The 23,459-nt window shown below is 42.6% G+C and overlaps 1 protein-coding gene across 1 annotated transcript in view; it reads left to right on the top strand.

The window, feature by feature from the left end:
• Window positions 1-15,773, top strand: part of GPI (glucose-6-phosphate isomerase) — a 37,928-nt gene extending 22,155 nt beyond the window's left edge. Inside the window, exons 5-18 of the mRNA XM_038753714.1 lie at window positions 197-280; window positions 363-509; window positions 1,336-1,407; window positions 4,190-4,234; window positions 5,771-5,824; window positions 7,944-8,004; window positions 8,533-8,576; window positions 8,896-9,048; window positions 10,486-10,615; window positions 10,966-11,042; window positions 12,517-12,645; window positions 14,339-14,414; window positions 14,517-14,583; window positions 15,327-15,773. Coding sequence (XP_038609642.1) covers window positions 197-280; window positions 363-509; window positions 1,336-1,407; window positions 4,190-4,234; window positions 5,771-5,824; window positions 7,944-8,004; window positions 8,533-8,576; window positions 8,896-9,048; window positions 10,486-10,615; window positions 10,966-11,042; window positions 12,517-12,645; window positions 14,339-14,414; window positions 14,517-14,583; window positions 15,327-15,450 — 1,263 coding nt within the window. The 3' untranslated portion in view covers window positions 15,451-15,773. The remainder of the gene's footprint in view (window positions 1-196; window positions 281-362; window positions 510-1,335; window positions 1,408-4,189; window positions 4,235-5,770; window positions 5,825-7,943; window positions 8,005-8,532; window positions 8,577-8,895; window positions 9,049-10,485; window positions 10,616-10,965; window positions 11,043-12,516; window positions 12,646-14,338; window positions 14,415-14,516; window positions 14,584-15,326) is intronic.
• The last annotated feature ends 7,686 nt before the right edge of the window (window positions 15,774-23,459 follow it).

Raw genomic sequence — 23,459 nt, 5'->3', positions numbered from 1 at the left:
AGAACTTAAGTAATCTACACAAGAAAATTTCATCTGAGCCATCCTTATGTTAATTCCCCCTCATCAGAAAAATGACATGCAATCTACAAAAACAAAAATTTTATGGTCCTCAAAATTATAGATGTTTTTGGATCAGAAAATGTTTAGTTAAGGTGCTGAATCTTTTTTTAATTTGTTGTTTGAATTTTGGCTACAGAAAGTTCGAAGTGGTGACTGGAAAGGCTTCACTGGCAAGGCGATTACTGATGTGATCAACATTGGGATTGGAGGCTCTGACTTGGTAAGTGAGCCCTCTGTGAATCCACTCTACTCCTCTTTAGACTAAGGGCAAACCAATATCGGATTGCTATTTTCTTTCTAAGGGTCCTCTTATGGTGACTGAAGCCCTGAAGCCATATTCAAAGGGAGGACCGCGGGTCTGGTTTGTTTCGAACATTGATGGTACCCACATTGCCAAAACCCTGGCTGAGCTGAACCCAGAAACGTCTCTCTTCATCATTGCATCAAAGGTATGGGATAGCCAAAAAGTCAAGCAGATTGTTTCATCCCTTGGTTTTGGGCTGCAACTGTGTCATTTGAAATTTCGGGTTGAGAAGGATGACTGTTCAAGAATAATAAGGAACCTTAAAGGCATTGTCAGCTTTAAATGTAAATGGAGCGATAGATTCGTATTTGTGTTGGGAAGTTGTCTTTCCTCAGAGTTCATAGGCAGAGACTGTCTGGAGTCATGGTAGTGAAATTCTGTGGAGATGAAGGGAGTAAAGGCTGAACATATTCTTGTAAGGGGAGGGAGTTTGCAAGGCTGGTCTTGTTAGCCTCACAAAGCAGATAAGTGACTGAAGAGGTGCAGTGAAAGAAACAGTTGTGGTGAGAGCCAGGATCTATGGGTATGGGGAACAAAATCCTCCTCTTCCTGGGATAAAATTTAACGACTATCCCCTCAAGGGTCTGGGTAAGGAGTAAAGGCACAGCATAGACTGGTTTCATCATTGTCATATTTAGTAAGCGCTTACTGTGTGCAGAGCACTGTACTAAGCACTTGGGAGAGTAGAGTATAACAATAAACAGACGCATTCCCTGCCCCAAACAAGCTTACAGTCTTTTCTCTTTTGTGTGGGATGTCACTTGACTTTGTTAGTAGTAACACCTCAGTTCAGGTGAAAGTTTGTATGGGAATGAAATATCTGAGTCTTGCGACCTTTAAAACTTAAGTCCTACCGTGTTTCAGCTTGGGTTTTATGCAGCTGTTGCTCCAGATTATGAAAATTCAGGACTCTTCAGGGTAGCCTGTACTCAATACCGTGTGTTCTGAAAGTGCTCTTTTCTGACTCCCAGACTTTCACCACCCAAGAAACCATCACAAATGCAGAAACGGCTAAAGAATGGTTCCTGCAAGCTGCAAAAGATGTAAGTACAGTGTGTTTCTGAACTGCAATCTATTCGGACACTGATCTTTTGAACCAACAGGTCATGTGTAAATTCTTACATTTCTGGAATGGAACCCTTTGTTTCCTTAACCCCATGGGAATGGTAGCATTGAATTCAGATGAATAAATGTGGACTCCGCTGGGAAGTAGACCCGTGTTTCCCTGTAGTGTGTTATAGAGGAGTTATTGCCAAGTGATAATGAATTTTATGCAGAAAGTGGGAGCGGAAACAGTGGAGGTTCTAGGCTTCAATTGTTTCTAGAAAGTATAACTTTGTAGGGCTTAATATCCCCAAATAAAATGATCGGGAACTAACATATGGAAGTAACAAAGGATTAAGAAACATGGTGCCCCAGGAGTGTGAATTTTCTTACTGCAGGATGTGTTCTCTGGTGAGGAAATTTGTGGTGGAGGTCAGGCTGTTGCAAGTATGAGTTGTTTTCTCCATCTTCTGCCTCTTTTCCTCCCCCAGTCCAAAGGAACCAGAGAAGCAGTATGGCCTAGTGGCTAGGGCACAGGCCTAGGAGTCAGAGGACCTGGGTTTTAATTTCAACTCTGCTACTTGTCTGCTGTGTGTTCCTGTGCCTGTTACCTCATCTGCAAAATGGGGGTTAAAGTTGTGAGCCCTATGTGGAACAGGGACTGTTTCCAACCCAGATACCTTGTATCTACCCCATCGCCTAGTACAGTGCCTGACACATAGTAAGCGCTTAACAAATACCATTTTAAAAAAAATCGGACAGTTCTTGAGTCCACCCTGGTGTGATAACAATACAGTCTGGTAGTTAGGTAGATTTGGGTTACTTGTCTGTCTCTTTCCTAAGTTATTTTAGTTCTTCAGAGACATAAACTCACTGACATACGTGGCTGGGGTTCTAGTGCCCTGCATCCCCCTTTCAGAGCTTGGAGTGTTTACGATCAAGGCAGTCGAACAGACACCCTCAAGCAGCTGTGAGCCAAGAATAGACACCCTGATATCACCCTTCATTTTCTTTCCTCCTTCTTTCTCCCTCCCCTTCCCCTCACCCCCGTGCTTTATGAAGTAAGCAACCTTTACTTAATGTTTAACCAGCCAGAGTCTCTCCCTTCCTAGGAAACCCTTTAGCCCTCCTATCCAATCACCCAGAATTGGTCAACTTATACCCTTAGTATCCCAGGCGGCGCCTTCAATTGGGAGCAGATTTTTGGCCAGACAGATGGTTTCCCGTGCACCTGTACTGTACTGGAGCTCAGCTAAGAATCTACTTAGTGCTGATGGGGTCCTCTAATTGGAATGTGGAGGGCCAGAGCAAATTTTGGGGGTAGCCCTTGCCTGTGGATTTTATTAATAATAATAATAATGGTATTTGTTAAGTGCTTACTATGTGCCAGCCACTGAACTAACTGCTGTAAGCAAATCAAGTTGGACACAGTCCCTGTCCCACGTGGAGCTCACAGTCTCAATCCCCATTTTACAGATGAAGTAACTGAGGCCCATTGGAAGTGAAATGACATTCCCAAGGTCACACAGCAGACAAGTGGTGGAGCACGGATTAGAACCCAGGACCTTCTGACTCCGTGGCCCATGCTCTATCCACTGTGCCATCCTGCTTCTTTTCCTTTTTGGACTTGAATCTGGGGGGTTTCAGGCTGAGCGCTTATCTGACCCGTGTTTCAGACTGTGGGTGAACCTTGCTATACCATTATTCTCCCTTTTTTTTTTTTCCTAATTGTTGCCCATGCTCTGTGTTTGTTTAAAATAATTACAAAGTTTTATTTTAAAATACCTATTAAGTGGCTACTAATCTGCTTTTTTTTTTAGTAGGTAGCAAATGGTATTTGCTAAATGCTTACTACATGTTAGGCATTGTATTAAGTGCTGGGATAAATACAAGATGATCGGGTTAGACACAGTCCCTGTCCCACATAGGGTTCACAGTCTTAATCCCCATTTTACAGATGAGCTAACTGAGGCACAGGTAAGTTAAGTGACTTGCCCAAGGTCACACTGCAGGCAAGCAGTGGAGCTGGGATTAGAAGCCAGGTCCCCTAACTCCCAGACCTGAGCTCTTTGCATTAGGCCATACTGCTTCTTGTACTAAATTTTCTTTGGGGGGCTTGAAGGAAAGGAGGCATTCTTCTAAATCCTCTAAAGTAAAAGCATTTTTAACTTTGAAATCCCATTAAAACATGAGTTTTCTGTATCAAGACTGTCAATCTTACATTTGCATGAAGCCAAAATGTTAAAGGAAGAGTGAGCCCTAAAGGATTATCGGTTAAAGACTTGGACCTGCAGTTTGGATTTCAGTTCTACCCGGTTCAAAGGCACAGCTTCCTTTTCCTCCATCAACCGTTTGGTTCTCTGGCCATGATTTTGTAGCCCTCCATGAAGGAGAAAATACAACTGCATTACCCTAGAGTGGCTTCATGGACACATTGTACGCTAAGTTCCTGGTGTGATATCTGCCGTTGTTCCAGAATGTTTCATAAACAGCTGATTTAGCTTTGTGATTGTTTTTGAACGTTGCTACAGGCTACTTCCTGTACATGCTGATATCACATGGTAGAATAACTCACAGCCTGAAAAGAGGAATTCAGTTCCCCAGAAAATACGGTGGTGTAAAAGGATTAGGATCATAATTATAGAAATCTCTCCACTGGTAGTTGGGCCCACGATTATTTTCACACTTATACATATTAAATGTTTATAGTTGTTTATAATGTGTAATTTGGAGATTTTATCTAAAATTATTGTTTTTTGTTTCTTTTTTACTTCATCAAAGCCTTCTGCTGTGGCCAAGCATTTTGTGGCCTTGTCTACCAATGCTGTAAGTATGTTTACATTTAGAATCGTTCCAATTTGGCACTGGCCTGAGCTACTCTATTAGCTCAAGATCAGTGTCCGCAATTTTAGCAGTGTTCTTTCTTCTCTTTCAAGAACTATAATTAGCCTAGGTGACACAAATGAGTTTTTGAGGAGGAGGAAGATGATTTAACCACACCAGTTAGCTAGAGGTGTTGACCATTTGAAAAAAATTTGTAAGAGCTTGGTCAGGTGGTTGCTGCCTCTATTCTCTGTAGAAAGTGTATGCTAGTGAGGGTTTTAATAAAAAATCAAGATTAAAGATTCTTATCACTTCTGAGGAAAAGAGGTACTTTACCGGTTCTCGCTCTCTTCCACCGCTATGGAAGTGCCAACATTCCTCAAATCAACAAATCTGTACAATGCGCCATATTGCAGTGATAATACATACAAATGTGATGCCTTCAGAGGGAGATTTTGCTTTTTCCCACTAGTAGAGCAGGAACCCTCAACCTCCAGGAATAGCTACCCCATCACTGGGAATGACCCCTTCCCTTGAGAGTTATCGTGACAGCCTATGAAACTTCATGTGAGATGCCAATTTCCTCAAGTTAGCCCCCAAATCCAACTTCCATCACCTCTGGCTACCTCTTATTTGAATGCAGATTTAAACTGAGCAGCAATGTTAAGGCTAAGGGGTGGGTTTTGTTTTTTGTTTTTTTTTTTAATTTTAAAGGCAGGAAAGGAGGCTGAGTAAATGCAGCTTCCATAAAGATCTCTTTTATACTGTTTCACATCCCAAGACCCATAAGGGAGATTTCTTCCTCTATGGTATAACGTGGTGATGTCCAGTTAGGCAGCCTGTACAGTGAGTGACCATTCATTCATTCAATCGTATTTATTGAGCGCTTACTGTATGCAGAGCACTGTACTAAGTGCTTGGGAAGAACAGGTTGGCAACATATAGAGACGGTCCATACCCAACAACGGGCTCACAGTCTATAGAACTGGTGTATAGAGACCAGTGTAATAACCAGTGGCTCTAGGATAAATACAAATTCAGAACTTTCAGTACCCTGTTGGAAAATGATTGAAAGGAATTATTACAAGATTAATGAAATGCATGTACTGTGTGTTTTTAGTTAATTTATATTACAAGGAACGCACGTCATGTAACCATTGTACCCATAATGTTAACAGGAGTGATAAGCTGAATGACTATCTTTTCTTTCTGCCTCCTGTTTTCCCCCCACCCCATTCCTCTACTACATTTCCAGTGGACTTTTAAACTTTTGTACTTTTCCCCATCATAGGAAAGTGGGATATTTTAGGAGAGGAGTTGGCTTATTATCTAGAGGTTTAGGGAGATCATTTCATTGAGGGGGGGGTGTCTTGGGAGTGGGCCAGGCAAGTTTAAAGGTTTAAGACAGGTGCGATGGGGATGGTTCATGAATGTGTGTGTGTGCAAGCGCGCATAAGTGGGAGAATTACTGATTCATGTGTCAATTTGCCATTTCTAATAATGCTTTTTTCCCTTCCCCCACCACCCTCTTTTGTTTAGCCTAAAGTTAAGGAGTTTGGAATTGATACTCAGAACATGTTTGAGTTTTGGGACGTAAGTAAAAAAAAAATTTTCATATCTTGTACTTATGTCACTATCTCTGCTAAGTCATTTTGTCGGAAACCAAATACCAGAAACCTTCTGGGTCCACAAGGGCCCAGAACATGTAGGCTGAACTAAAGAAATACCTTTGCTCTTTCTTTTCTATAGAATGGGGAAGAGTCAAAATGGCTGGCAAAAAGTGGGACTATGTCAAGACCAGAAAAATCAATTCATAGGCCTCCTGTCAAAGGTCAAAAGTAAAGCTTTCTGTAGTCGGTGCCACGTAGGCAGCTGCCGGGGAAATAGGAGATTGCGCTGAGGATGGCTCCTGTGAAGTTATTCTGAGCTGTGACATTTCCCTGTTGGACCCTACCATATATGAGTTTTGTAAGCCTGTTAAGGTCAGTTAATGGGGCAAGAAGACTAGAAGCCTGCCCATAGTCACAGCTGTAAATTGAAGGTTAATGATGACTGTCATTTAGCTCTTTATATCAAAATGCAGGCAGAACTAGCCAGAGTTACGTCAGGAGACCTGAGAGGTAGATCAGTTATCCCCAGTAGCTGCCTGACCACACACTACTACTTAGATCAAAGCTGATGTTTGACGGGCTGAAGCAGGTGACAGACAAACTTAGGTGGTCTCTTGGCAAGTGTCATCTATTAAACATCTTCATCTATCGAGATCGGGTCCTCTAATCTGAAACATAAGAGATCCTAGAAGAAGACCCCATAAACTAAGGCTTCTAAGAGGTGGATGTAGAGGGGAGGCCTGTTGAAAAGAGTTTTCCTAATGCCGATGGTATCACAGGAGTGTCCTGAACCTAGATCAGCCCTCACAGCGATTGAAATTGTTCAAATGTCTTACCTTATGCTAGACTGTAAACTTGTCTCTCGATTGCAAGCTCGCTGTGGGCAGGGAATATATCTGTTTATTGTTACATTGTACTCCCCCAAGCGCTTAGTACAGTGCTTTGCACACGGTAAGCGCACAATAAATATGGTTGAATGAATATATGAATTCTCTCCTTGGTGCTGGCAGGTTGCTTGTAGCCCCACAAGGGGAAAAGACACTGAATAGGAGTATTGAAAAAATTGAATTACGCAGTGCTGCGAAAGTAGCACTTCGATTGAGAAACTGTTTTGACAGTCTCTCCCACTGAGAAGACTGCTCTCTATTGTAGGAAGCCAATAATTAATCTTTGTTTTTGCAACATCATTTAGCACCTCTTCATTGCTCTTCCCTCTTGGTACTAGGAATCCTGAATAGAGGTATTGGAAACGACCGATTTTAATGAGGAAGTTTTTGATTGACTCGCTTCCCTCCCCACCTTTAGGGGAAGCTTGTCCCAAGTAAAATTCAGGTTTACAAATGGAACTTTTCACCTGCCCCACTGTAGATATATAGAGAAGCAGCATGGCCTAGTGGGTAGAGTCAGGAGGTCATGGATTCTAATCCCGGCTCCGCCACTTGTCTGCCGTGTGACTTTGGGCAAATCACTTCATTTCTGGGCCTCAGTTACCTCATCTGTAAAATGGGGATTAAGACTGTGAGCCCTGTGTGGGATGGGACTGTGTCCAACCAACTATCTTGTATCTACCCCAGCACTAAGAACGGTGCCTGGGACATAGTGCTTAAAAATTACCAGAATTATTATTATTATAGGTGGACTCGCCTTATGGCATGTGGTAAAAGTTCAGTTGTTTCTCGGTGCCATCATTCCAGTAGGCAGCCTCTAAAGAAGGAGATTTTGTAGGTGGAAGCAAACAGTAAAAATACTCAGTTGCCAGAATTTTTCTAGGACTCTCCAAAGAACAGAAAGAAATCCTTTTGGTGGCTTTGTTGATAGAAGTTATGTTGATACTTTTCAAATTTTAACAGTTAACCTGGAGAATGAAACAAGCGTACCTTAGATTAATTTCTCTAAAGAAGTAAAAGATGGGCTTTATCATTTACAGAGTGAAAGCCAAAATGGTTAATCTAAAATATCAATTCTTCCAAGAAGTAAATCGTGTCGCTGCAAGGCCTGGTTTGATTTGTGGATTGAAATTTTTTTTTATTATTTTGAGAATGAGTATTGAAACCGTATCGATCTTTTAGTGGAAACTAAAACTAAGAAACTATTTCTTTTAGTGGGTTGGCGGGCGATATTCACTGTGGTCAGCAATTGGACTCTCCATTGCTCTACACGTTGGTAGGTATTTCAGAGAAGTATTCTGCTTGCTCTTCTACATTAGATTTTAGGTGTGCAGTTGGTGTGCACAAAATTATTGACCCTAAAGCCAGAAATTGTGGTAAATAAAATCTTTGTTTAAAAAAATGATATTTGTTGAGCACTTACGGTCTGCAGGGCACTGTACTGACACTTGGGAGAGTACAATAGAGTTGATACATGAACCCTGCCCTTAAGGAGTTTATATCTGGGTGCTTAGTTTTTTGAAATGGCCTTACCTGATTAAGGAAACGTGTGCCAGATTTTATATTTCCTTAGATGTCATGATAAATTTGCCTTCAAATAAGTGAAAAGTAACTGACTATTATTCTAGATAAACAGACATTAACATTTAAACTTTGAACAATTTTTCTGGATTTCAGACTTGATTTATTGGGGGTTGGGGGCGGGGGGGGGGAAATGTAGAAACAGTTATTCTGGGTCGTTGTTTCCTGAAAGGCAGGTCAGGGAGGAGTGAGTTCTCTAGCTAAAATTGTTTTTGTGTGTTAGGTTTTGACAACTTTGAACAGCTGCTTTCTGGAGCTCACTGGATGGTAAGTGTTGTTAATACTTTTTACAAAGTACATTCCTATTAACCAGCCTCTTTTCAAATGGTGAGAGTGTCGCTGTGATCAGTATCAAATTTCCCAATCCAGTTGGCTCTATATACAAATCTTTCCCCATTAGATCAAACCAAGCTGCATCACTACTTTGCAGATTCAGTTTGATGAGTTACCGTATTAAATATAAGGCCCAGAGCACCCTCTATTTAGTGCTGCTCTGTCTAGCAAAGAAGTAAACTCCATGTCCATTCTGTGTTTTCCCTTTCCCCACTTTACCCATCCTGTTCCGTTGCTTTTTTTCCCCTCAAAGGATAATCACTTTCGCACTGCCCCATTGGAAAAGAATGTCCCGGTTCTGTTAGCCATGCTGGGTGTTTGGTACATCAACTGCTATGGAAGTGAAACACAAGCACTTCTGCCCTATGACCAATACATGCATCGTTTTGCAGCCTACTTCCAACAGGTAAGGGGACGTGAAGGTGAAGGCATTTTGATTTGCAGTAGTTTCCGTTTCAGATGTGAGAGTCGGTAGTATTTTGGGGGTGCCTCCTGTGTGAACTCTCCAGTGGCTACCAATCAACCTACGCATCAGGCAAAAACTCCTCACTCTAGGCTTCCAGGCTGTCCATCCCCTCGCCCCCTCTTACCTCACCTCCCTTCTCTCCTTCTCCAGCCCAGCCCGCACCCTCCACTCCTCTGCCGCTAACCTCCTCACTGTGCCTCGTTCTCGCCTGTCCCGCCATCGACCCCCAGCCCACGTCCTCCCCCTGGCCTGGAATGCCCTCCCTCTGCACATCTGCCAGGCTACCTCTCTTCCTCCCTTCAAGGCCCTACTGAGAGCTCACCTCCTCCAGGAGGCCTTCCCACACTGAGCCCCCTCCTTCCTCGCCCCCTCCTCCCCCTCCCCATCCCCCCCGCCTTACCTCTTTCCCCTCCCCACAGCACCTGTATATATGTTTGTGCATATTTATTACTCTTTTACTTGTACGTATTTACTATTCTATTTATTTTATTTTGTTAATATGTTTTGTTTTGTTCCCTGTCTCCCCCTTCTAGACTATGAGCCCACTGTTGGGTAGGGACCGTCTCTATATGTTGCCAACTTGTACTTCCCAAGCGCTTAGTACAGTGCTCTGCACACAGTAAGCGCTTAGTAAATATGAATGAATGATTGAATGAACTAAGCATTTGGGAGACTACAGTAGAACAGACAGGATTGGAAGGAAATCCCTTTGGATTAACCTCTTGGCTTAATTCATTTTGCACTCAATGGTGTTTTTCTCCCAATTGTTTTTCCAGCTCTTAATTTTTTCCTATTTTGATGTTTTGAGTGCTTGTGGGTTTTTTTCCCTTTTGGGAGAGAGAACAAGTAGTTAATAGGATCACAGACTGTGCTTCTTTGTGAATTTTGAATCCAGTCATTAAATTGGACTACAAAATAAGAATTCTTTTCCTCCCACGAAGCATCTCCCTCCAAAATACTATATTTTTCTGTTTCTTGTCTGAAATTGTTCTATATTGCAGCTTTCAGCAACTAACTAGTGATGGCCTAGCTCTTAATTTTTCATCACTTAAGTGGGAAACATGTGAAGTCCCCAGGATAACAGATGTGTATATACCATTCGGGTCTTTAATGCTAAAGTCTCCGTATCCTAGGTACTAAGTTTCTCTTTGGAAACCTCCATTGGAAATAGCCAGATGAGGTGATAGTTCTCTCCATTTCTCTTATGCCTTTGCATCATTTATCTTGATTGAATAAGTCCCTATCTAACAATTGATTTACCAGGGACAAGTTTACTGTATGGCGAGTCCTGAATTCTCCACTTCAGTGGCTTGGTCAAGAGAGGGTCAACAGCAGGTGGTTCGATTGATGGCGGGTTTCTCTTAACTCTGTTTTTAGGGTGATATGGAATCCAATGGGAAATACATCACCAAGAAAGGTGTTCGTGTTGACTACAGTACCGGCCCCATTGTGTGGGGCGAGCCTGGGACCAATGGGCAGCATGCTTTCTATCAGCTCATTCATCAAGGTATGAAAGTAATGGCTTACTTGATCATCACTGAAACCCCACTTGTCTGGCCCGAAATTCTGGCTGCTGAGAGAGCGCAGGCCTTGCTTTCTCCCACCTTTGGCCCTAGAACTGGTGAGGGTCTCCAGTCTGACCGTGTTGGAGAGATGGAAAGTCGGTCTGAGTTTACTCTGTCAGTTAAATAGTCCACCGTGGCTGAAGACGGCTACTTTTGCCCCATCCTTGTTGCCAAGGAGAGTGGAACTTGCACCCTGAAATGGCTAGTGGGAGGTGGAAGCTTTAAAATTAACCTTTGTGGCCACATCGTGTAGGTGAGTCCATTTTTCTTTCTTTCTTCTCTCTCTTTGTAGGTACCCGACTGATCCCGTGTGACTTTCTCGTTCCTGTCCAAACACAGCATCCAATCAGGAAAGGTCTACACCACAAGGTAACAAACTAATAATTCTCTAAACTTGTATTGGCAGTTGGGAGTGGAAGGAGTCTGTCAGAGCTTATTACCAAATGCCTGTCACTCCTGCAGTCTCCAAGTTTGTCTAGTCCTAAAGTCAATTTGTTCACTAGAGAGAGCTTGGAATGTTTGACATATGGCCGAAAAATACGGTCTGAATGCAGAGGGAGTACAGCATTATTGCAAAATAAAGGAAAATTCGTCATTTAACACAGGTGAATTTCTGATAGAACTAAATGATATGAGTATCCCTAATTCAGTCATGGATCATGGCCAGGCTGGTTTCCTGGTATGTTTGGTTTGTGGGATTTTTTTTGTTTTGGTTTGGTTTTGGGGGTTTTTTTTGTTTTTTTTTTGGCATTTGTTTTTTTTGTTGAGGGATGGGTTTGTGGCATGTACCATATGCCAGGCACTGTACTGTTGGGTAGGGACCATCTCTATATGTTGCTGACTTGTACTTCCCAAAAGCTTAGTACAGTGCTCTGCACACAGTAAGCGCTCAATAAATACGATTGAATGAATTGAATCAATAAGCACTGGGGTAGATACAAGATATTCAGGTTGGACCCAGACTGTGTCTCAAATAGTACTCACAGTAACTCCCCATTTTACAGCTGAGGCTACTGAACCACAGAGAAGTTAAGTGACTTGTCACAGTTCACACAGCAGACAAATGGCAGAGCTGGGATTAGTAATAATTATGATTATTATATAATCATGGAATTGATCATCATAATTATATTATTATTATGGTATTGGTTAAGCTCCTACTATGTGCCAGGCACTGTACTAAGCACTGGGGTGGATACAAGCAAATTGGGTTGGGCACAGTCCCTGTCCCACAAAGGGCTCACAGTCTTAATCCCCGTTAGACAGATGAGGCAACTGAGGCATAGGAAAGTGAAGTGACTTAACCAAGGCCACACAGCAGACAGGTGGAGGAGTCAGGATTAGAACTCATGACCTTCTGACTCCCAGAGTTATGCTCTATCCACTACGCCAAGCTGCTCCTCTTTCTGGGTTAAATTATAGAGAGACAAATTCTTAAAGGGGAGTGTCCAAGGCTTATTCAACTCAGGTTCAAAACTCATCCCTCTTTCTCAAACGTGTCTGAATATCTCTGATCCTAACTGAATAAATGCTCCCAATCTTATTGGGTTGGGATAACTGAGTTGAGAGAATGTCATTCTGAGATGCTTGGGATTCTTCATGCAATAAAAAAGGTGCTGTAGATAATATGACCTACTCTTCTCCTCACCCAATATCCTGTCCCTCCCCTTTGGGAGGAGTGACTTATGGTCCATAACACTGCAAATGATAGTATTAGACTAATTTCATTAGAACTTAGGTTATTTTACTCTGCCAGTGTGAAACCAGGGACACCTAAAAATGCTACGGACCTCAGGAATAGTTGATGAAATGGCAATACCTGACTCCAGTCTTATCCCCTCAGATCCTGCTGGCCAACTTCCTTGCTCAGACAGAGGCCCTTATGAAGGGGAAGACGGCTGATGAAGCGCGAAAAGAACTCCAGGCTGCTGGCAAGAGTGGAGATGCCTTGGAGAAGCTGCTTCCACATAAGGTGGGAAGTTTGGGGATCAGTATTATCATTATTATTATCATACTTGTTAAGCATTCTATGTGCCAAGCACTGTTCTAAGCTCTGAGGTAGATACGGCATCCTCAGTAGCCGACGATAATGGAAGATTCTCCTGTCTGTTCATTGGGCAGAGACAAGATGAATCAAATCTGTTATATTGTACTCTCCCAAACCCCTAGTACAGTGCTCTGAACACAGTAAACGCTCAATAAATACAATTGATTGAACATTTCCCCTTTATCTATGCTTGTACTTGATGGAACTGCAAGATGAATTGTTTGTCAGGGTACTAGTGTGCCCTTTGGCGTCCATTTACTAAAATAATCCTGATTATCCTCAGTTGAATCAAGGATCAGATAAATTCATTGATGTGCAGCCTGTAATGGGTTACTAAAGTTAAGGCTATTTAGGGGCGAAAGTTACAGGCTTTAGAAGGTTCAAGATTGACTTCAGGAAATAGATTATTGGTCCATGATGGGATAGTAAGAGGGAAAGTTGAATATTTGGTACATATATAATAAGATGAATGTCAGTGAGCGAAAACTGTCACACTTGCTCAAAACATTTTGTTATGACTGTTAGAAATCAAATAATAGGATGGATGGCTCATTGCGCTGAGCCTATAAGGACCTTGCTGTGGAGCATTTCATAGAGAAAGACCCAACTAGTTTGACCCTAGAATCACAGAACTGGAATGAACTGTATGACATCATATAGGTCCGACCTCTGATTCCCCCACCACCCCCCCAAATGGAATTTCTGAAGCACTTACTGTGTGCCAAACACTGTTCTCAGCACTGGGGTATATGCAAGGTAACCTGGCTGGACAAACTCCCTGTACCAAGTGGGACTCAGTCTTAATCCCCATTTTACAGACGAGGTAACTGAGGCCCAGAGAAGTTAAGTGACTTACCCAAGCCCACAGCAGACAAGTGGAGGAGCTGGAACTAGAACTGAGGCCTTTCTGACTCCTAGTCCTGTGCTTTAACTCCTGGGCTACGGTGCTTCCCTGCTCTATAATTGTGAAAAAGGTATCCTCATTCTGTGTTATTTATAAAATCCCAGTACTATACTGAATGCTGGAGAAGGATACAAATATCCTAAAAGGGAAACCCAAGGGGAGGTTTTGCATTTGAGACCTGAATATCTAAAGGCTGTCAATTTTGAGCGTGGCTGGGCAACAGTCCCTACCGCCTTGAGTCCCAGTCTAACTCCGTAGTATTCTCCCAAGTGCTTAGTACAGTGCTCTGCACATAGTAAGCACTCAGTAAGTACTATTGATTTGATTTCATTTTGATTTTGATTTCATTGGTCTGCCCCAAACAGAGTTCATAGAGAATTGTAAGGAGCAAGGGTGCATGGTGCAGATGAGGTGAAACCATACACTGTCCCCCCTCAGAATACCTCTGGGCTATGGGGACGATCAGATCATTATTCCCCAGGAAATTGGGGCCTTCATACCACAGTGATTGATTGGATTGACAGGTTCCTGCTGCTGAAAATTTCATGATGCCGAAGAGCTTGTGCTGTTAAAAAAGCTTTGCTAATAGGACTCTACTGCCGCTGCTATTTTTTTCCATGACGGTCATAAACAATTAGTCTGGAACTGGGGAATTTTAATTCCTTAGGTTTAGCTGGGATGTGGTCTAATAACGTCTTGTCTCTGTCTTCACAGGTATTTGAGGGAAATCGTCCAACTAATTCCATTGTCTTCACAAAACTCACCCCCTTCATCCTTGGAGCCTTAATTGGTAAGTGTTTTTTCGTCTGTTGATAAGAAGTCTCTGCAAATGTCTTCGGAATCAGGATAGTTAAGTTTTATTTCCCATGACTTTTTTTCTTTTTTCCTGCAGCTATGTACGAACACAAGATCTTTGTTCAGGGAGTTGTCTGGGATGTCAACAGCTATGACCAGTGGGGGTGAGTCTCTCACAACCCATGGCTCTGTCATCTTGAAACAATTTATGTTGGCTAAAATTCACCCAAAGTAGCTGAAGAGTCCCCAAGAGATCTCCATGATGGTTTTAGGGGGAACGCCTGGCTTGTTAACAAAATATGACCTCTTCTGAACTTTATGATGATGATGATGATGATGATAATGGCATTTGTTAAGTACTTACTATGTGCAAAGCACTGTTCTAAGCGCTGGGGTAGATACAAGGTGATCAGGTTGTCCCACGTGTGGCTCACAGTCTTAATCCCCATTTTACAGATGAGGTAACTGAGGCCCAGAGAAGTTGAGTGACTTGCCCAAGGTCACACAGCTGACAATTGGCAGAGCTGGGATTTGAATCCATGACCTCTGATTCCCAAGCCCGGGCTCTTTCTATTGAGCCACGCTGCTTCTCATATCATGGTTCATATGTGGTCTGAGGCCTCTCTGACCCAGAAATCTAAGGTTTGGAATTTTCTTAATGCCCATTTTTTGTAAAGTGGATTAACCTTCCATCAGAAACTTTCCCCAGATATCGTTCTTAGGGCCTGCCTTTTAAATACCATGATGGTGCTGAGGGGTCTGACTTGAGTAGATTGAAGTAGATCGTTTTTCTTTTACCTTGGCCGGTCAAATTCAGGGACTGGAATAGCTTTCAATGCAGATATTGAGAAGCAGTCTTCACAGAATAGATTAATTTTTCTTTTTCATTTCTGCCTCCCATCTACAGGGTGGAACTTGGAAAGCAACTGGCCAAGAAAATTGAACCAGAATTGGAGTCTGATGCTCCAGTGACATCTCATGATGCCTCTACCAATGGTCTGATCAATTTTATCAAGAAACATCGGGGTTAAATTGAGCAGCAGAAAGTTGCCAATAAGCCTGACTACAGAGCATCCAGATCGATGTTAGAGTTACTGCTTTTTTTTTTTTTTTTTTTTTTTGGCTTCTGTAATACAAGTGGTTCTCCACAGCTCCTCAGTTTGCTCACTTGCAGTGTCAATCCTTTGTCAGGTTGCTTGAAAAGCCAAACATAGTTTTGTGAGACCCAGATTTTGTATAGTTTCTCTATTTTTGTGGTCGTGTCAAGTGTCAAGTGCAGCTGGATACTCCCTCTGTCCTGTACCCACAAACCTACTTCCCGATAATTAGAAAAATAAAGATGTCGCAAAGATCAGCATGGACCTCTCATTACTCAAAGGGGGGAGTTTTTGCGTCAGTTGGTGTGGACTATATCTCATTCAGAACATCACCTGTACTAGATCAATTGTGTTGGATTGTTTCTTTTTTGTTGGATTCATTCATTCATTCAATCGTATTCATTGAACGCTTACTGTGTGCAGAGCACTGTACTAAGCGCTTGGGAAGTACAAGTTGGATAACTACATGAACCATTTTTAGGGTTCTATTAAAACTCATTGGCTGGCAGCACCTCCTTCACAAAGAAGTATGTGCTACATAAGATTTGTATTTGCATGTGAAGATTCTTGGGATAAAAGCTTCATTATCTTGATCATATAAGTAATCTACACAGGATCATAATAATGGTCCCCGTTGCCCTCCATGACATCCATCCATCCTCCTGGTTTGGATTCTACCTTCTAACATCCCTAAAGTTTTCTACCTCGGCAGTGGTATATACTGAGTACGTTGCCCTGAATAGAGCACTGTGCCAGATGCTGTAGGGAATTATAAAAAAAAAAAACACAAAAAAAACCCCAAGATAGTCCTTAACTTCAACAAGGTTGCACTCTAATGGGAAACTGTGAACATGCTATTTTTTTAAAAAGGAGGCAAAGGTCAGGGACATAAAGTTAAGTACAAATCACAGAAGCAAGCCAAATTTACAAGAATATTCTTAAAATGCCAAAACAATTGGAATAAATGACCTCTGTAGATTATAAACAATCCTAAAAAGACTTCATGTAGTGGGAGCTATAAAGAACAAGAATGAGGAAAGAAACTTTAAAAATATAATTGGCAATGGGACCTACAAGTGGAGACATCACAGTAACAGGGCAGAACAGGGACAAAAGAATCACAGTAGTGTGGTGGGGGTGGAAACTGGAGGAGAAAAACCAGGATGTAACCAGGAGGTGGTTGAGGATTTTTGAGAAAAAGGTGTTTAAGGTAGCATAGAGGTCAAAAAGGAAGAAAACAAGAGAACATTTCACTTAGCCTGAAAAGAGATTATTGTTTGCAGTGAGAAACTTCCAACAGTGGCTGAGGGGAGTGGACATCTCAGTGTTTTGATAATGACCCATAGAACCAAATGCATTTAGAGAAAAAGTGTGGCTTAGTGGGTACAGCATGGGCCTGCGAGTCAGAAGAACCTGGGTTCTAATCCTGACTCTACCACATGTCTGCTGTGTGACCTTGGGCAAGACACTTCTCTGCGTCAGTTACCTAATCTGTAAAATGGGTATTAAGAGTGTGATCCGCATTTGGGAAAGGGACGGTGTCCAACCTGATTAACTCATCTACCGCAGCGCTTGGCACGTAGTAAGTGCTTAACAAGTACCATTATTATTATTGTTGTTGTTGTTTAACTCTCCTCCCCTCTATCTGTATTCCCAAGGTGGCCAGCTCGAAAGGAAGTGCCTGGGGAACCACCCTAAATAATTAATTCAGCTGACTGGCACTTCCCAAGCGCTTAGTACAGTGCTCTGCACACAGTAAGCGCTCAATAAATACGATTGAATGAATGAATGACACTACCATAGAAGTGAGGGCAACCTGGCAAATTTTTTTAAAAGGGCCGGTATTTTTGTTGTTGTTATTATCTGCAAGGTCCAGTTATGTAATGACAAAAAGAGCAGTACTTCTCCTATAGAGGCAATTGCAATCTTCCATGATACCGTGGCCAAAATCAATTTGCTCCTCTTCCCTGTGAGCCTGATGAAGAATTACCACTAGATGGAAGGAGTCCACTTCTCTGTGGTCTTTTCTGCCCAAGCGTCGTTTAGCCTCTAAAATTCTGCTGGTATAATGGGAATGAGATGTCATGGTTTCTATGATGAGTGAGTTGAGTAGTTATGTGGAAAATCTTCTTTAAAAAGCAATCTCGGATCATTAGCTGCCAGAACCTTTAGGCGAACTGCGAGTCCGCCAAGCCATTCCCGGGGAGTCGTAGTTTGCTTTCATTATCTTCATTATTTTCATTATTTCATTATCATTTCTTTTAGACTGTGAGCCCACTGTTGGGTAGGGACTGTCTCTTTATGTTGCCAATTTGTACTTCCCAAGCGCTTAGTACAGTGCTCTGCACATAGTAAGCGCTCAATAAATACGATTGATTGATTGATGATGATCGCTACGGGCCTGAGGTAAACTGCTTAGTGGTGTCCCTTCCTTTCACTCTGGATTTCTGACTAACTCTGACTCTGACTCCTGGAGTTTTCTGACTCCAGGAGGCCTTCCCCACCCCCCCACCCTACCTCCTTCCCCTCCCCACAGCACCTGTATTATTATATATATAATATATATTATTATTTTATCATTATTATATTTAATATTATATATTGATATATTATATTATTATATTTATATTATTATATTATATAAAGATTATATATTTATATTTATTATATTTATTTATATAAATATTATGTCTATATAAATGCGATTGATGATGGTATTATTATAAATAGACTATTTACCATTCTATTTATTTTATTTTGTTAATATGTTTTGTTGTCTGGCTCCCCCTTCTAGACGGTGAGCCCGTTGTTGGGTAGGGACCACCTCTATATGTTGCCAACTTGTACTTCCCAAGCGCTTAGTAAAGTGCTCTGCACACAGCGCTTAATAAATACGATTGAATGAATGAATGAGTAGCTGGCCTGGTAGTCCAGTGGTCACCCTCTCAAAGCAAAAAAGCCATGAAAAGTAACTGGTTGCTTGCCAATCTATCCTCTTGTTGGATATTTTCCCCCTTTTAGACTGTGAGCCCACTGTTGGGTAGGGACTGTCTCTATATGTTGCCAATTTGTACTTCCCAAGTGCTTAGTACAGTGCTCTGCACATAGTAAGTGCTCAATAAATACGATTGATGATGATGATGATGATATTTACCAGGATTTGTTAATGCTGTTGGGTGCTCCTTCCTGGATCCTGCTGGTACTGAACATCAGTGGAGGGCTCCATTTGCACTCATGGGTTGAGGAGATTTTTTTGTTGTCGTATATCTGGCTAGTATCCTGGAGGGATGAGACTTTCCCAATAAATCAGGAAATTGAGAAAGTTCTTCAATGAATAAATGAGCTCTGGGCAGGCTGCAAGATCCAGGAGTATAATGAGATCCAGCCTTAGGGGAACCCCTGAAGATAACGTTATTTCTTTATAGTTATGGTGCCTTAATGTTATTTGGCCCCAAGGCATATGAATGTCTAAAATCCAGAGCGAAATTTAGAATCTCTACAAGCTAGTGTCTGGAGAAGGTTTCTAGTAAACATCAATCAGTGGTATTTATTGAGTGCTTAATGTGTGCAGAGCACTGTACTAAGCACTTGGGAGAGTACAATGTAATAATATAACAGTTGGTAGACACATTCCCTGCCCACAGTGAGCTTGCTGGGTAAACAGGCTATAAACCCAAGATGACGTAATTGATTGGAGAAGCACAGAGATGAAGAATCCCAGTTCTGTAAACTCCTTGAAGGCAGGGATCCTGTCTACCATACTGTTTTTAACTCTCCCAAGTGCTTGGTACAGGGCTCTGCACAAAGTGCTCAATAAATATCACTGGTCTTTGCCCTTCTAATCCAGTCATTGTTTTAAGGAAAACCAAAATACCATTACAAACTTGTGACTTGTAGGCTGTTACGGTGGGCTTATAATAGTAATAATGATGGCATTTATTAAGCACTTACTATGTGCAAAGCACTGTTCAGGTTACAAGGTGATCAGGTTGTCCCAAGGAGGGCTCAGTCTTAATCCCCATTCTACAGATGAGGTAACTGAGGCACAGGGAAGTTAAGTGACTTGCCCAAAGTCACACAGCTGACAATTGGCGGAGTCGGAATTTGAACCCATGACCTCTGACTCCAAAGCCCGTGCTCTTTCCACTGAGCCACTCAGCTTCTCTTATCCAAATAGGTGATGCAGAGGATGATTATCTTAATGGAGCCTGAAAACTAAAGAGAGGCAAACATTCATTCATTCAATCGTTTTTACTGAGTGCTTACTGTGTGCAGAGCACTGTACTAAGTGCTTGGGAAGTACAAGTTGGCAACATATAGAGACGGTCCCTACCCAACAGTGGGCTCACAGTCTAGAAATGCCACAAAGGACTCCACTTTAGACATTATTTGCTGTTGGTTTTTGGAAAGGAAATAAACTGCGGGAAAGCCCCTAGCACTGTGTTTGAAAGACTGCCCCTCATCCCCCCTGAAATGATGAGAGCCTCTCTGATGGTAACTGATGGAGAGAACTTCCAGAGTGGCAAATGGGAGGGAAGACCATGGGCCTGGGCTTAGGGAGCTCATGTCTAGTGGCTAGCCAGGGCTCTGTCTTCCCCCTTTTAGACTGTGAGCCCACTGTTGGGTAGGGACTGTCTCTATATGTTGCCAACTTGTACTTCCCAAGCGCTTAGTACAGTGCTCTGCACACAGTAAGCGCTCAATAAATACGATTGATGATTAGCCCACCACCATCCCTACCCACCCCTCCCCGCCAAGGTATGCCACCTGCCATTTGGGCAGCAGACCACTAAAAGCAGCAATGGGGAGGGGCATGTGCTCAGAAGTAGAGGCTATTCAGGTAGGGGGAGAACACAAGACATTGGCTTTTGGCATTCGTTCCTTCATTCATTCATTCAACCGTATTTATTAAGCGCTTACTGTGTGCTGAGCACTGTACTAAGCCCTTGGGAAGTCCAAGTCGGCAACATATAGAGACGGTCCCTACCCAACAACGGGTTCGCTGAGTGACAGCGGGACCGTCTCTATATGTTGCCAACTTGTACTTCCCAAGCGCTTAGTATAGTGCTCTGCACACAGTAAGCGCTCAATAAATGCCACTGAATGAATGAATGAATACCCAGCTCAACACTGTTAGAGAAGCAGCGTGACCTAGTGAATAGAGCATGGGCCTGAGAGTCCGAAGGACTTGGGTTCTAATCCTGACTTGTCTGGTGCTTGACCTTGGGCAAGTTACTTACTTTCTCTGTGCCTCAGTTATTTCATCTGTAAAATGGAATTAAGACGGAGAGCCCCATGGGGGACATGGATTGTACCCAACTCTGTATCTACCTTAGCACTTGGTACAGTGCCCAGCACATACCTTAGGAAAAAAGAAAAAGAAAAGTACGGCCTTGGCTTTTTACCCTTGCTCTGTTGCTTGCCTGCTATGTGACTTTGGACAAGTCACTTAACCTGGGCAAGTTTTCTCATCTGTAAAATCGGGATTCAATACCTCTTCTCTCTCCTACTTAAACAGTGACCTCCCTGTGGGTTAGAGAATTGTGCATCATCTGATTATCTTGTATCTGCCGCAGTGCTTAGCATAGTACTTGGCACATAGTAAGCACTAAACAAATACCACAATTATTGTAATTAAGCGTCTTCTCTCCCATGCACCTGTTCCCCACAGATCTATCTTCTTCCCCCATACAGACTGCTGATCTTTTTACCCGTAACCATTTTCTCAAGACAGCATGCCCCATTTAATCTCCATACAGAAACAGAACTCGTCTTCCCACCTAAAACCTGTCTTCCCCTGACTTTCCCATCACTGTAAACAGTACCACCATCCTCCTGTCTCACAAGCCCAGAACCTCAGCGTTGTCCCGATTCATCTCCTTCAAATTCAATCTGTCACCAAATCCTACCAATTCTTCCTTCACATCACTAAATTTCCATTCCATCCGAACCGCTACTGTGTGAATCCAAGCACTTACCTGATTCTGCCTTGATTATTGCATCAGTCTCCTTGCTGACCTCCCTGCCTCCTGTCTCTCCCCACTCCAGCCCATACTTCACTCTGCTGCCCGGATCATTTTTCTAAAAAAACATTCAGTCCATGATTCCCCACTCCTCAAGAACCTCCAGTGGTTGCCCATTCGCCTTCGCATCAAATAGAAACTCCTTACCATTGTCTTTAAAGCACTCAATCCCCTTGCCCCTGTCCTATCTTACCTCATTGATTTCCTACTATGATGCAGCACGCTGATTGTGCTCATTTCTCTAATGCCAATCTACTTATTGTACCTCCATCTCACCTATCTCACCACTGAACCCCTTGCCCGTGACCCAACTCTGGCCTGGAACTTCCATTTCATACCCAACACACCACCACTCTCCCCACCTTCAAGCCTTCTTAAAATCACATCTCTTTGAGGCCTTCCATAGGTCCTTGTTTCCCTTACTCCCTCTCCCTTCTGCATCACAACTGCACTTGGATTTGAACCCCTTATTCACCCCACCCTCAGCCCCACAGCACTCGTATACGTATCCCTAATTTATTTTAACTGTCTGCCTCCTCCTCTAGACTGTAAGGGAAACAGGGAAAACGTCTGCCAACTCTGTTATATTATACTCTTCCAAGCACAGTGTTCTGCACAGAGTAAGCACTTAATAAATCTCATTGGTTGAATAAATACAATTGATCGATAGCCTGCCCATCCTCATTTAGGCATTCTCAGAGTCCGAATGTCATCTCATTCACGTTTCCCTTGCTTCCCGGGACCTGTAACCTTCTCCTTAGCTGCTTCCTTACAGGAAACATGAGGGAGCTGTGGGTCTATAATTGGTTGTCCAGGTCCCAGGGACATTTAATTCCCAACTCACTGAAGTCAGACAACCCCAGGAAAGTCCCGTAGATGAGTCATGGAAGCTTACCTGCAGGTCTGGAGATGAATGTTGATTTGAAAAACGGGCATTACCTCCTTTGCAGGGCTAGATTTGGACACGAAGTGAAACAGAGGGTCCTATTTGCGGATAAAGAGGAAAGATAATGCTCTTTCAGTGATTCCTCTTGGGCCTGCCTGAGGACAAGGGCTCTGTGATCTAATGAGTCTTTTATATCTCTAATTTCTCTGATTAATGGCAGAATATTGAGAAAGAAAGAAGCCAGGTGGTCTCTGTCTCTCTCTGTCCATCTGCGGGCACATGAAACGTGAACTCACTACTTGAATTTGTAATTGACCAATGACAACCAAGTGACCAATTTCTTCAGCTATTTGTTGAGAGCTATAGTTCTGGGCTCTGTGTACAACAGAGACAAATCTGATTAGAATTCTGCTTTTAAAAATAGAGTTTCCTTCTCTGGTGTTCAGGATTTCTCTTCAAGTGATTGTTTTGGGGGAGACTTCCATTTTTAAGAAAATTCCCAGACACACTAGAGTTTTGACAGGTCAGTCGATAGTATTTATTGTGCACCTATGTTGTAATGAGCCAGGAACTATGCATTTGGGAAACCGTGGCTCAGTGGAAAGAGCACGGGCTTGGGAATCAGAGGTCATGGGTTCTAATCCTTGCTCCACCACTTGTCAGCATGGTGACTTTGGGCAAGTCACTTAACTTCTCTGGGCCTCAGTTACCTCATCTGTAAAATGGGGATTAAGACTGTGAGCCCCACGTGGGACAACCTGATCACCTTGTATCCACCCCCCCCCCCAGTGCTTAGACCAGTGCTTCACACATAGTAAGCGCTTAACAAATGCCATCATTATTATTATTGTTACAACAATTCATCAATCGTATTTACTGAGCATTAACTGTGTGCAGAGCAGTTTGCTAAATGCTTGGGAGAATACAATAGAGCAGATTTGGTTCATTTTGCCTCTCCACAAAGAACAGAGTTAGGAAATGTGATCCAGAAGCTTACCCTCAAGTGCATACCTCCAGGAAACACAGTCATAACA

This window comes from Tachyglossus aculeatus, chromosome 11 (assembly GCF_015852505.1).
Source record: "Tachyglossus aculeatus isolate mTacAcu1 chromosome 11, mTacAcu1.pri, whole genome shotgun sequence".
Lineage (NCBI taxonomy): Eukaryota > Metazoa > Chordata > Mammalia > Monotremata > Tachyglossidae > Tachyglossus > Tachyglossus aculeatus.
The sequence above is the reverse complement of the archived record's forward strand: the minus strand, read 5'-3'. Positions and strand labels throughout refer to the sequence as shown.